Source organism: Salarias fasciatus, chromosome 14, assembly GCF_902148845.1.
Source record: "Salarias fasciatus chromosome 14, fSalaFa1.1, whole genome shotgun sequence".
NCBI lineage: Eukaryota > Metazoa > Chordata > Actinopteri > Blenniiformes > Blenniidae > Salarias > Salarias fasciatus.
The window spans coordinates 23,999,349-24,013,299 of NC_043758.1; the positions used below are offsets into that span (position 1 = coordinate 23,999,349).

Genomic DNA, 13,951 nt, shown 5'->3' on the forward strand with positions numbered 1-13,951 from the left:
GTTGCAAGCGTCACGGGCGTTACTTTTACATTCAAAGTCTATGGTGGACGAGCTTCAACGGACCTAACGCACGTCAGACGCTTTTCGAGCGTCGCTTTCCGAGCGTTTCGAGCGTTGGCGACGCGCGTCACGCGTTGCAGGCGTCAACGCCTGAAGTTGGGAAAATTGAACTTTGGAAGCGCCAACGTGCGCGTCATCCAATCACAGACGAGCACTCCGAGCGCTGATGCGGGCCAGAAGGTCGTCAAACTGGGCCCGGGAGAGGCGGAAGTACCGCTGAAAGCGAACCTCATCCTCACGCTGGCCCCGCGATCTGGGTCCGGCCCCGGAGGGTGTGAGAAACTCTTTGCTCGCCGGCGGGCCCGCCGCTGGGGTGGCGCGCCGCACTGGGGGGCCCGGGGGTCCGCCGCCGGACTTCTGGGACCGACTCAGTGCAACGCCCGGAGCGGGCCCGCTCCATAGGACCGCTGGGTGAGACCGCGCATCTCGGTCCTACTGCGGGTTGCCAGGGAGCCGGTCGGAGAGGCGGGAGCGGCCGATGGTATGATCCGCGTCACCTGCCACTAAAGCCCGACCGGGCCTGGAGGCTGGGCCGCTGGGTCGGGGGAACAGCCCGCCACAGCGCTAGGCACCGTGCCAGGTGGGGGGCCCCCGTGGCGGGTCCAGGGTTCCTGTGTGCTCTGCTTCTCTCCCTGTTTCTCTGCTTCTCTGACACCTCGGTGCTGGAGCCGCTCACTGCAGCTGGCTCACATTTCACCGAATTCGTCCGAACAAAATCATAAACAGTTGGTATTCGGACAAACAAACGACACACTGAGGCTCTAAACGACCACTTTGTTGCCTAATTTAAAAAAAAAAATCTCGATAAAGTTATACATTTGAAGAGGTTAGAGCTAAAGTGAAATCAGCTTTAGCAGGTCGATTTCAGCACCGATTCCGCCATTATCAACATGAAGACAGGACACAAGCTCCTCCCACTCCCGCCAGTGAGCTGCCGCGCGTCGCGAGCGTTGCAAGCGTCGTGTGTAATTTGAACACGCGTCGAATTCCGCACTTTACACGCGTCAACTTTGAGGCGCGAGTGACGCTTGCAACGCGTCCGGTGTGAACGCACCATTACACAGCTGACAGCAGCTGTCAATCAAACTCTGACACTCAGTGCCTTCATTCAGTGACTGTTTTCGAAACCGCATACTTACCTACTACTCATACTAACTTACTGAGTATGCAGTGCGTTTACACTGGCAGTATGCGATTTGTGAGTATGCGAGAAGTTCCCGGATGCATACTGCATTCGCCAGAAATGTTGAGTATACATCGTGAGTTCACTGCTCATACTGAAATTACCCAAGATGCAACGCAACAGACAGCAGGAGAGCTTATTTGAATAAACTTTATTCAGTTCACAATGACTGTTTCTTAATGATGTACATTTACCAAGCTGAGTATGGTTATAGATATAATTTTCCCTCCAATTATTGTGGTAGTAGGTATGTTGTGTTAGAGATTTCTGATTGGATTTACATTGATTTAAAAAAAGTAAAAACAAACAAAAAACAAAAAGACACTTACATCTGACAACAAGTCCATGTTGAAAGCGACCATGATGTACCGAAGACGGCGAGCCAATCTTCGTTGAAGAGCCGAAAAAACTTTGTCACCTAATTTTAAAAAAAAAATCTCGATAAAGTTATACATTTGAAGAGTTTAGAGCTAAAGTGAAATCAGCTTTAGCTGGTCGATTTCGGCTGGGGAAGGAGTGCAATGCATTGTGGGTTATGTAGTATTCTGTAAACGCTTTGCATACTGTCTGATGGACTGGGTATGCAGTATGCTGTGATGGACAGTATGGGTATGGAAGTATGTAGTAGGCAGTAGAGATGCGCGGATGGCTCATTTTTCCATCCGCAACCGCTTCTTAAAATCTCCATCCGCCTGCTATCTGCCCGCACTAAAGATTTTTTATCAATTTTCAAAACCGAACCCGCCCGCCATCGCCAGAATAGTGTTTTGGCTATTAAAGTGTTGCTTTTTTTTATTTGAGTGCTTCAATATAATTCCGAATATAATTAAAATCTTAATTTTTCGACACGTCATCTGCCCGATCCGCGGTTATCCGCGGGCTCCGCGGGTGCAACCGCAATCCGCGCATCTCTAGTAGGTAGTATGCGGTTTCAAGCACAGCCAGTGACTCTCAAAAGCAGATGGGAGAAGCTAACAACTCCATGTTAGTAGATGGGACATGCTAACAGCTGCATGTTAGTGGATGGGACATGCTAACAACTCCATGTTAGTGGATGAGAGATGCTAACAGCTACATGTTAGTGGATGGGAGATGCTAACAACTCCATGTTAGTGGGTGAGCGATGCTAGTGGTGCTAAAAAAAACCCATGTTAACGGATGAGAGGTGCTAACAGCTACATGCTAGTACATGGAATGCTAACATTTCCATGTAAATGAATGAAGGATGCTAACAGCTACATGCTAATAGATGAGATCCTAATATCTTCATTTTAAAGGATAGGAAATGCTAACAGTGCTACAAAACAATGCTAATCGGTGAGATATGCTGACAGCTATATGTTAGGCATTACTCCCTAACGGAAACAAACTCAAATTTGACCCCCGAAACATGCACGAAAACCCACCAAATTTGGCACGAACATCCAGACTTGTGAAAAATGTTATAGAATAGAAAAAATAACCCCATCTGCTCTCTAGCGCCACCTAGAAAAACTAAAGTGGTCGCCACGGCCCGCAGGAATGTCGTAGAAAGATCAAACCAAGACTCACGTGATTGTCTCATCGAGGTCTAAAAGGTTGTTGGAGTGTCAAAATAAGAGCCTCAAACCCCTTCAAAATAAAAGTCAAAATTTTGTGAAAAATGACATTTAAAACAAAACACATTGACAATTTTGGGTTAACCAGTGTCAATGACAGCGTATACTACTTTTCCAAAATAAAAGCCCAAAATTCCTTCAAAATAAAAGCCCTTTTACAACAGAAAATGAGGTAAAATCAGGAAAATAGATGTTTACAAAGTAGCAAAACTCCCGACGACCTGGATTTCGGCCAGCAAGGTGCAAGGACGCCTCAGTTGTGGGCCGGCAGGGTGGCTCGGTCCCGATCAATGCCGCTTGCAGCTTTAATTTTTTATATATCCCTCTTCTAGTTAGGGAAAACAAGTTCTGTGAAGATAGAACTACAACTCCCAATAGTGTCATGATGCAAATCCATTTAATGCTTCATGAATTTGTAGTTCTTTCTGGGGTTTGAAAGTATAGGGTTACGTTTCTGAGTTTATGGACACCAATAAACTATATGAACAGCTGAACATGTACAACTGGTAAAGTGTAATGTGTGCCTGATGAATTGAGTGTGAAGAAGTACATCGCTCTGGATTTATTTCTGTGATTTGTAGCCCTGCCAGCTATCGTGTGACTGCTAATGCTACTATTCTCGCGAGATCTTGTGTTCTCATGATGCCGCCAATCCCGCTCCCAAAATCTCAAAAATTTGTTTGACAACACAAACTGCTTCCTCGTGCTGCTTCCAACAACCATAGTTGGTCGCCATGGCGATGCCCGGCCTTTTTGCCCATTGACAGTCTATAATATGATTTTGATGCAGGGCCCCAGGCAGATGTGGAAGCCTGGATGATCTGGTACATACACCTGCCAAACAGATGTGCATATGCGACGTACGCAGCGGGTTATTGTGCGACCACCTGGTTGTCAGTCCATGTTGTTCTGAATACGGTTCCCATAATGCTCATGTGACCTGGTCACATGAGGAAACGACCTCTGCTTGCTTATCCATGAAGAGGAGCTTCGACCAAGATTCCTATCAAGTTGTCAAATTTCTACAAACACTTTACTTTTCTGGAAAATGATATTTTCCCACAATTTCTCACCTCATAGCTCTACTCTTTGGAATAAGAGAGAAGTGATAATAAATAGAAAATCTATATTTAAAAAAAAAATGGTATGAGAGGGGCTTATGCTTTGTGACCAATTTGTTGGATGAGAGAGGGCATTTTATGGATTTTCAAACTTTCACTAATAAATTTAATTTGAATTGTTCCAAGTCAAAATTCACAAAAGTATGTAAAGCAATTCCACTACCATTAATACACCTGATTCAAAACACCTTACAATATTCCAGTGTGGTTCCTCCACTGCCTGAGCTGTCTGTCCAAGGATGTAAGTAAAAATCAAAAGGATTTAACAATAGGTTTGTGAAAGAGAGATTTAAATCAATCATTTTTTGTAAATATGAAAGACAGATCCACCCACAATTTTCTGAAGTGGAAACTTGTTCAAAAGTGGAAAAAGCTCAAAAGTGCTTTATGAAGTGGCCAATTCCTCCAAAGGTGAAGGAAACACATTTCAAAATTATTCATAAGATTTACCCAGTTGGAGGATTCTTAAAAAATAGATTTGGATTTGAAGCTGATCCTTGTGCGTTCTGTGACGAATCAAATGAATCTTTCGAACATTTTTATTTTGTGTCCTCTCAAAAACATTTTGGGACGATGTTTGAGATTGGATTTCTCTCAAGATCAGTGATGTTAAGAGTTTGAACCTCTCTGACATTTTATATTACAAAACGTATCCAGACACAGCTTTATCCACTGTTATCATTCTTCTGTTGGAAAAATATAATTTACATCGTAATAAATGGAAGAACAGAAAACCCTCCTTTAATTATTTTAAAACCAGTTTAACCTTTATTTTCTGTCACAGAATATTGTCAAGACCTGTTCTAAAATTACAGGTGTGAAACAGAGACTTGCATTCTCTGTGGGAGCGGCAGGTGCTGAGTAAAGCACAGAGTATCTTGGCTCAGCCTCTTCATCCTCTGACCCCAGAGTTTATCTTGATGCCTTCTGGATGCCGGTATTATGCTCCAGCTCGGAAAACTAATCGTTTTTCGAACTCTTTTGTGCCTTCTGCAATCAAATTATTGAATTCCAGTTCTTAAATTGTTTATTGTATTGCTTGTTTTAATATCGTTCAACCTGAGTTCCACTTGTGGTTGAACTGGACTGTCTCATGTTGTATATACGTGTGAAACTGCTCGAGATGTGCTGCAAACGAATTGCCCTATGGGATCAATAAAGTTTTCTGAATCTGAATCTGAATCTGAATCTCTTAAAAGGATGTCAGGTACTGTTCCCAAAGAAATATGCTGTGATATGTCTCGTTTTCTTTTGATTTGATTTCAACGTAGAAGAACCCAGACCAATGGACATTTAATGGACGTTGGCTTGTGTTGATTTGCTTGCACCATGTTTGATTGTTTGCACACACACACACACACACACACACACACACACACACACACCACACACACACACACACACACACACACACACACCACACACACACACACCCCGCCGTAATTCTTATTTTTTTGCTTGTGTTCTTTTCTTGATTGTTTGATTGTTTGCCAGAGTTCGTGAATGTTCTTTCTTTTAATTAAAAAAAAAAAAAAAAAAAAAAAAAAAAAAAAAGCTTGGACCATCACGTCACTGATAAACATGAGTATTATGGGTATTGTAGTGCTTCTCTGTGATATGACATTGACAATAATACGTGTTTTCTTAAAATAAAGTTGATATTTCACTGGACTTTTTGACTCAGCAGAAGCACATATCATTGTTACAGTCTGGCTTGGATTTTTACACTGTTATTTCTAATAATCAGTGTAGCGGCCCCCTTGGAATCTTCCAGACAACGAGCAGAAAGTTTCAACTGATGTTGTTTATTGCTTCTCAAGGAGACTTTCAGTAAACACCGTAAACACAGTGAAAAATACAAAAAGAATAAAGCAAAAAATAAACATTTCTTTATAGCTTCACAATATAACATACAACTGATTTTCACACAATTCCAGATAAGTTACACAATTAGATACATTTTTTTGTGTTTTACTAATGCAATATATGCACAGTTTTACTAATAAACAAACAATGACATTCGTAAGTAAAATACTTCCCCATTCACCAACAATAGATAATATATATACTTTTCTGCTTTCCAAGGCGCCGGGGTTTTCAGCCATTAAGATGGTTAATATATTTCTTTGGACGTTTCAGATTCATAGGGCTTATAATGCCTTGGTTTTATATAGTGCTTTTCTCGACACTCAAAGATGCTTTAAATTGCATTATTCATTCACTCCATACTGGGTGGTGGTAAGCTACTACTGTAGCCACAGCTGCCCTGGGGTAGACTGACGGAAGCGAGGCTGCCAATCTGCACCATCGGCCCCTCCAACCACCACCAACCATTCTCCATACTTAGGCAAGGTGGGTGAAGTGTCGACAGTTTTACACCTGCAGGAGTGGGGATCGAACTGCCAACCTTCCGGTTATAAGATGACCCACTCTACCAACTGAGCTACTGTCGCCCCTTGATAATTAAATAAAAGAACAGATGCAAACAATAAGAAAATGACACTAAAAACTCTTACTAGATAAGTTACAATATCAATCAATAATAAATATTTAAATGTATTTGTAACGAACTTTTACTGGTCTCCTCTGAGCAAGTGCTTCTGCGGAGCCATGGTCACTGGCGCTTCACAAAAAAAAAAAAACAAAAAAAAAAAACCGGAAAAAGCTCATCAGAAGAGAAATTGTGCCCTTTAAAATAAAGGCATTTAGAATCAGATCTTTCTTCAGAATATCGATTAATTTGCATTTGCACTTCCGGGATCTATGAAACAACACCCATGGCGTGACGTCTTTGAAGTTGAGAACGCGTGTTCCCACCACGACACGGATTCTGGAGACTGTTTGTGTGGTGACTACACGCAATTTTAACACAATGCGTGTCAGGAGCCCATGGATGGAGTTACATGGATGGTGGGAAAAATCCCACTTCCTAATGGGAAACATGGCTCTGAATATATAAAAAAATTTAATTTTGAAGCACTTTTAAAAGCAGGTCCAACACTATTCAATATGTCAATGGATTTAGTGAAATATAAGAAGTATCTTTACCTCGTGCACAAAGAAGTCATTTTTGCTTTTTCTTATAGGCACCAATTTCTCCCTGTTCTCATCACTTAAAAAGACAGACCTGCCGTTTATTACCAGAAAGTGATTTATCAGTGGTTTCAACAAGATATGTAAAAAACAGAGAGGATGTTTGTGATGACAAGCTGATGTTTCTCTTTTCTGAACTCAGCAGCCATAAAGCTGTACTGCTGGCGGCAGCCATATTGCCTGTATGTTATTATATTGCTTGTATGTTATTATCATCCCAACGAGCAAATGGAATCTTCCCAACTGGTAATCATCCCAGTTCCCAGCTGCATGGCTGAGATGTGAAGGGAAGGATTGCTCTCTTCTTATCCTGGAACCAGTGAATCACAGCAGAATACAGCAGAGACTTTTGCTGATAAATTTGATTTGTATTTCTTTTTTAGTTTTGTGTGTTCAAATAAAACAGGAGTGGGACGAGCTGAAGAGGGCGGTCAAAGTAGTAAAAGAAAAAAAAAAAAGAAAAAGTTACAACTGCTGTGAAGGGTTCAAATTTAAAATCCAACTCATTGCTCAGTGTGAATATACTCAATATATCTCTGCATAAAAAGGAATACGGGATAATTTATGTGATAATACTTCATAACTCTTGACATAATACTCTTACCATATTAATTAACATAGTAAAAAGAGGTAAATGCAAGAAGTAAAAATTATGCAATTCAAAAGTTGTGAAATAATGTTTTTTTGTTTTGTTTTTTTGACTAATGTCAACTAATTTGTTTGGACAACAAATGCATGTCTCCTGTAGGCTGTACAATGCTCAGATAAAAATAGCCAACACATGATTGAGAAAGACTCTCAGAAACAACCACAATATCTCACTGCTTCTTTTTTATTATTTATGTGCCCTTTGTTTAGTGGAATACATAAAAATTCTTTGTTATTTTAAGGTGCACATGACACAACCCCAGATTTTTATTTCTTTTTTATTCCGAATTCCATATTTTGAAGACCAGCATCATCCTTCTTTCACATATTTAAGCCTTGCAGTTATTGTAGAACAGCTCCCCTACTGGTTCATTGGAGAACTGCTGCAGGAAGTCTGCCAGTTGGGTCACAGAGATCTTCTGCACCTTGTTCTCGTCTGTGTTTCTGGCTGTGCCTGCACCACTGTCAATGGGCACGCCGTTGTTGTCCACGCAGCAGTAGGCGTTCCACACGTAATCTGGGATGTTGACGCGCTTCACGTTGTTTTTAATGATCCAGTTGTTCGCGGAGGGGACCGCCCCGACCAGCACGTAGGCCTTGGAGCACTTCGCGTTGAAGAGGGTGGTGAGGTCGCTCTCATGGATTCTCCAGGCATTTTGATTCGTTGTTGGGTTCTGAGGGACGACGTTGGTGAGGGTGAACGTCGCATTGCGGCTGGGCACTGCAAGATAGACGAGTGAAGGAAGGCCATAGGTTACAGCTTGTGGGTCTACAGAGGTTGCAGGTAAGGTCCCCGATCTCACTCCATTTGATACCGGAATGCCTCCAGAGGATGTTGAGCAGCTTACATGGCAGCCACCACCAGTGTTAAGTGTGTCTTTAAGTGACTCACAATTTAAAGTGCATTGAGGATGAGCAGTGAAAAAAAGGAGTCACCGGTCAAGCATTATATTATAGGCTATGATTACAAAAGTGTCCCTGAGATCAGCAGTTTGAAACCCAGAATTTAAAGCAACAAACAAAGTTGTGCATCAAAATATAAAATTTTTCCAGAGCTGTCATGCCACTTGCAGCCTCTTCTCCAGATGTAGCCTCCTCTACCTGCATGGTGTCCGTTGGGGTTGAGGTGGCCGCGGTCAAAGCCGGAGTTGGTGTAGTCTTCATTCAGAGCTTGATTCTCTCCAAGGTAAACATCAGGATAATCTCTTCCCAGCCAGTAACCATCCTTCATCTCTGCTTGCCAGGAGGAATCCACCAGCTACAAACCACATGGACAACCTCTGAGTTTGATTTTTATCAGGCTGACTTTTAGACTTTTTAAGTTCTTTCAGATCGTTATCTGTACACAGTGGAATCACTTCGCCATGCCTGTTTCATTAATTATCTTAAAAATTGTATGTAAATGAAAACTGTGGTCGCTCATAACCATAGAAACAAGAAAAAGTAAGGATGTTGTCAAATGTCAGAAGATTTAGATAAAACATAGACATCTCTCCCTAAATATATGAACAAGCATCTGTTCATTACGGTTCAGGTCTGTTTCTCACAAATCCAACTAATTTGAAAGAACAGAGTGAAACACAACTCAATCCTTTGGATACATGTAACCTATTCCTTTTGGCCATATCAAACAATACACCCAGACAATACTGGTGTGGCACCGACCTGAGGCTCGACAAACCATCTGCTCTCCCTGCCACCTCCATTGCTGGTCTGGAATATGTAAGCAGAGTAGACGGCGATGCGATTGATGGTGTTGTACAGCGTAGCAAAGTGGTACCTGATGGAGCAAAGGATGACAGTAGTCAATGGGAAATCTGAGTTATTCCAACTAGCAATAAATACCGAGAAATTATTCGGTGAATGTGAAATAATGGGACTTTTCAACATTTTTCACAGATAATGACACAGCAGCAATGAGAACACAGCACTCTATATACCAAACTATATGAAATATTTAAACTATCTAATAAAAAAGCACCTTGCCAAACCAATAAAGATCAAACACATGTCCTGGATGTCTTCACATTTCACTCCTGAGCGATGTTTCTGTTTCCTGCGTTGTATGCCCCAGTCTGAAGTGTGAACTACCTGTTCACAAAGCGCTGACAAAGACGTGCAACACCAGGTGTAGAGGACCCCAGCTCCGGTACCTTCTGTTTGTAAAAATACACCAAGCAATCGGGCACATCCTGCAGAAAAGTGACAAGAAAACACAAGCCCCTCCTTTAAATGAATCCAGAAACATATATTTTCTAGGTTTCGGAATGAACAGTAAAAGACACAAACCTCAAATCGATTTACAACATCTGCGTGGACATAGAGGAGGAGCAGGAGTGGAGCGCACAGCCTCACCAGAGCGTACATGATGGCTTACAAAATGTGTGTCTCTCACGATTCTCAGCAACTCTCTGGAGTAAAATGGAACAAAACACAAGTAGAAAATGAAAACTGTCATAGTCAGGACAGCTGTGTATGGTACAAACTATGCAGATCGATTTACTAGCACAGTCCTTGACATGGGGGGAAGAGTTTGTATTTCCACTCACCTGCTGGTGCGCCAGTCCACTGCCCCAGAAGAAAAAGTTTCCTGAAGAAAGTGGCTTTTATATATGACTTTGTCACCTTTCTCCCCATTTGCTCCCTCCTATCTGAGGCCTTGCCAGCTAACTTGAGATATTTGTGTGACAGAGCAAGTCCACTCGATCGGCTGCAGACGGGGACAAGGGTCAAACAATCAGTTTTGAAGGTCTCTGAAGGCTGCCAAAGACTCGACCCTTCAACCTTCACAAACAAATCGTGTGCTGTATGTCACTGCCTGCATGTGTTTTCAGTTTGTAAATCATTATTATTCTTTGAAACAAACAACAAGTAGTTTTTGTGGTGTTCATTTGGAAATAACAGTGGGTTCTAGTCCTGATAATGTTCTCAATCAGGGGTGTATTTTCACTGCGTGCTCATCTGTTTTTAGCTTTCATCTGAAAACAATCTCATTTTACTCTGAAATTCAATTCATTTTAAACCCTTGAGGTGTGAGATGAAACACAGAACCCAAATGAATGATCCCCTTAATGAGATCTATTATAATAAAATGGTACGTTAAAACAATGTTTTTCTTTTGTTTTGTTTTTTTCCCACCTATTTTACTCCTGGAACATTCATAATGTGCTTTTTGACCAAATCACCTGTAATCTCCTAAAAGCAGCCTTTGTTTACATAACACTGAGCTGTCTGTTCAGGTGCCACTTTTCCCATGATCACAGTCCCGATCCCCGCCTGGTCCTCACATGTAGACTCCTCCCTGTTTTCTGGCCCCAGACCTGCTCGAAGTGTGAAACGCCCAAATGTGTTTGTCCTCCGATTAGCTCCTCGTGCCTTGAGAATTCAAGTCACTTGAATATCACTGACTAGAAAGGAGAGCGCCGCATCATGAGGTGTTTGTACGATGATAAAGATTTATCAAACCTCGATTTTTCCATTTTCTATTATTCAACCTTTAGAGTCACGGGGTACTTGAACCGATCCCAGCTGACTATGAGCGTCGAGTCCATCATGAACATGAAAAACAGAGAAATAGATAACTACACTCCCAGTCCCACCAACAGCTATAACTCACAATCAACCTTTAGCTTCAAATGCATTTTTTTTTTACTTAAAGTTTACAAATTTGTACTAATAATGTTAGACATGGGAAGTTCATATTATTACTTTAAAAACTATCATATATCTTTGTCCATCTTGTGTGATATTGATTAGTTCTGCTTAAGTGATTATTTTATTTGGGATTCCAGGTATTTGTAATGCTTTCTGCATTTTTTTCCCCAAAAGCATAAATGAAGAGCTAACCTTTTGACGAAAGTGACTGTAAATAATTTCTCATTCCAATGGGAGGAAAAGTTTCTCCAGAACCACCAGGATCTCCAACACTTTTGATTGTCCCCCAGTTTTTTACAAATAGCTTCTCATATTACTGCAATTATTTAACAGTTTTGACGATTTGACTTCACTGAAGTTTTTTATTTTATTCTTACCTAACTCCAGTTTGCATTAAGTGATGTACTGTGTGTTTCTTTCAACATCATGACTTTCTACCCAGCTGTCACCGGCCTGATTTATAAACAGGGTTTTTCATTTGCATTTTGAATCCAATAACTTTATTTCAACAGAGAAAATGTGTGATTCCACATTCAGTAACACAAAATTTCTGCTATGTATGTTTTTTTTTTTTCTGATTTGTGTGTGTGTGTGTGTGTGTGTGTGTGTGTGTGTGTGTGTGTTCTTGTATTTCTATCCTTGTCGGGGCCAAATGTCCCCACAAGGATAGCAAAACGTGGAACAACGTGCCTTGTGGGGACCTTTTTCCGGTCCTAAGTAGGAGAAACAGTGTTTTCTTGACCATGTTGTTGTTACTGAAAAAAGTAAAAGTGCAAAAACATTTCTTTAGGGTTAGGCTTTGTTGTGGTGTGGGTTAGGGTTAGGGTAAGGGTCAGGGTTAGGGGCTACAAATGAATGGGAGTCAATGGAAGGTCCCCTCAAGGATAGAAATACGAGACTGTGTGTGTGTGTGTGTGTGTGTGTGTGTGTGTGTGTGTGTGTGTGTGTGTGTGTGTGAAATGTGTTTTCAGTTAATTTAGGTGTATTAAATTGAATGTTGGGATTTGGTTGAGATGAGAATAATTCTGTAAGTGGTTTATAAGAGGGGTGTTTTGTTCTTTGAGCTGAGTATTCTATTTACCACAGCACTTTTCCTTGAAATAAAAAATTTTAGGAACAAAAAAAAAATCCTAAACTTCACCAAATTGATAAGATATTCCTTGAAGGTGTTTATGTTGGTATCCTATTAGGATTTTTTTTGGAAGAATTTTGTTGGTTGTTCCAACTGAAATAAAATTTACATTAAAAAGAAAGTTCCTTTATAAACAGTATCAAAAAACGTAGTAATTTAATGATAATATGGTCTTTAACTAAATCAAATAAAAGCTAAGCTAATTGTTTCACACTTACATCATTGACAAGTATACAAAGTCTGTCACAGTCTCTATAATATCGTTTCCTGACCTCAATTGCTCCATATACATATTTGGTTATAAATGAGAACACTGGAGTTTCCTTGGATGTTTGATGAAGCCTATTTTCTTTATGATCAACAATTTGTCAAATGAGTGAAGGTCTGTTTACCTGTTTTTGAAGGTGAAAGAGAGGAGAGGAACACAGCTCCTCTCATCCAGCAGTGCTGACCATGTTCCTTCTCACAGCTGGATTTAACGTGTAAATGAAGTCCCCTCTCCTATAGTACAGCAGAAATCCTGTGGAAGTTGTAGAACAGGAACTCGAAATACTCCATTTGAATAGATAACGTTCAAAATACAGCAGGTTATTATTGTAGGCAATGATGGCATCTGATCAGAATTAGATTAATCGTTGGAAGTGGCGTATTGCACAGGAAGCAAAACAAAAAGAGATGTTTGTTTCCTTCACTTGTACCTTTTCCCTGTCATTCAGACGTCACCTGGCTTCATCCTCACTGACTGGCTCCTTCCCCAGGAGTGGTTTCACCTGTTCTCCCCTTCCTCATGTATGAATCGACCTTGTTCTCCCTCTGTCTTGTTGTCAGTGTGTCGTGTCCTGTGAGCGCGTTTTTGATTTTGATTTTTCATCCTCCTTGAGACCACCTTTTGCATTTGAGTAAAATAAAAACTTTGGATAAACTACTGTCGTTTGAGTTTTGCATTCGCTCCAATAATTTTGTGTCTGTGGTCGTGACATCTTCATGTATAAGTTCTGTATGTGCATATTGTGTCCACTTGGTCCCATTCTGCCCTTTACCTTTCCACCATTAGTGACCTTCACCTGCTCACATCTGGACTGGTTCCACCTGCACTTATTGAACTGAGCCGAGCTTTCCTAGAACTGCATCTGAGCTCTGTGCTGGGCAGTCTACTGATCATGTCTTGTGTCTTGGAAGAGCCAGAAGAAATTTGACAATTAACTAATCAGAATTGGAATTCTTTACCATTTAACAATAAAATAAATAAATAATTAAAGTTATTAAAACTCCATTTCCACCAGTTTCAACAGTTGCAAACACACACTGATGTACAGTACCGGAATAATTTTCCATCCACTCATTCATTCATTTATTCCTCTTCTATATGCATTCCAGACAGTGTCACAATGTTAGTAGAGAAGACTCAACAAATATTTATAAAGTGTCTCAGCTATTCATCCCAGAAATGAACGTTTCACAT

General features: G+C 40.9%; 1 protein-coding gene across 1 annotated transcript; it reads right to left on the bottom strand.

Moving 5' to 3' along the window:
* Positions 1-8,032: 8,032 nt before the first annotated feature.
* LOC115400763 (endonuclease domain-containing 1 protein) lies at positions 8,033-10,070 on the bottom strand. Its single transcript, XM_030108784.1, has 5 exons — positions 9,993-10,070; positions 9,795-9,895; positions 9,369-9,483; positions 8,805-8,961; positions 8,033-8,424 (listed from the first exon to the last, which is right to left on the bottom strand). Exons 1-5 carry the CDS (start codon positions 10,068-10,070, stop codon positions 8,033-8,035), a joined length of 843 nt encoding a protein of 280 aa, XP_029964644.1.
* Positions 10,071-13,951: the final 3,881 nt, after the last annotated feature.

Bases quoted from the DNA above. Each gene is read 5' to 3' on its own strand.
- LOC115400763 (XM_030108784.1), bottom strand. From the start codon at position 10,070: ATGTACGCTCTGGTGAGGCTGTGCGCTCCACTCCTGCTCCTCCTCTAT. The intron at 8,962-9,368 runs GTCGGTGCCACA...TGTGGTTTGTAG, and splicing joins GATGGTTTGTCGAGCCTCAG to CTGGTGGATTCCTCCTGGCA. The intron at 8,425-8,804 runs GTAGAGGAGGCT...TCTATCTTGCAG, and splicing joins CCCCAACGGACACCATGCAG to TGCCCAGCCGCAATGCGACG.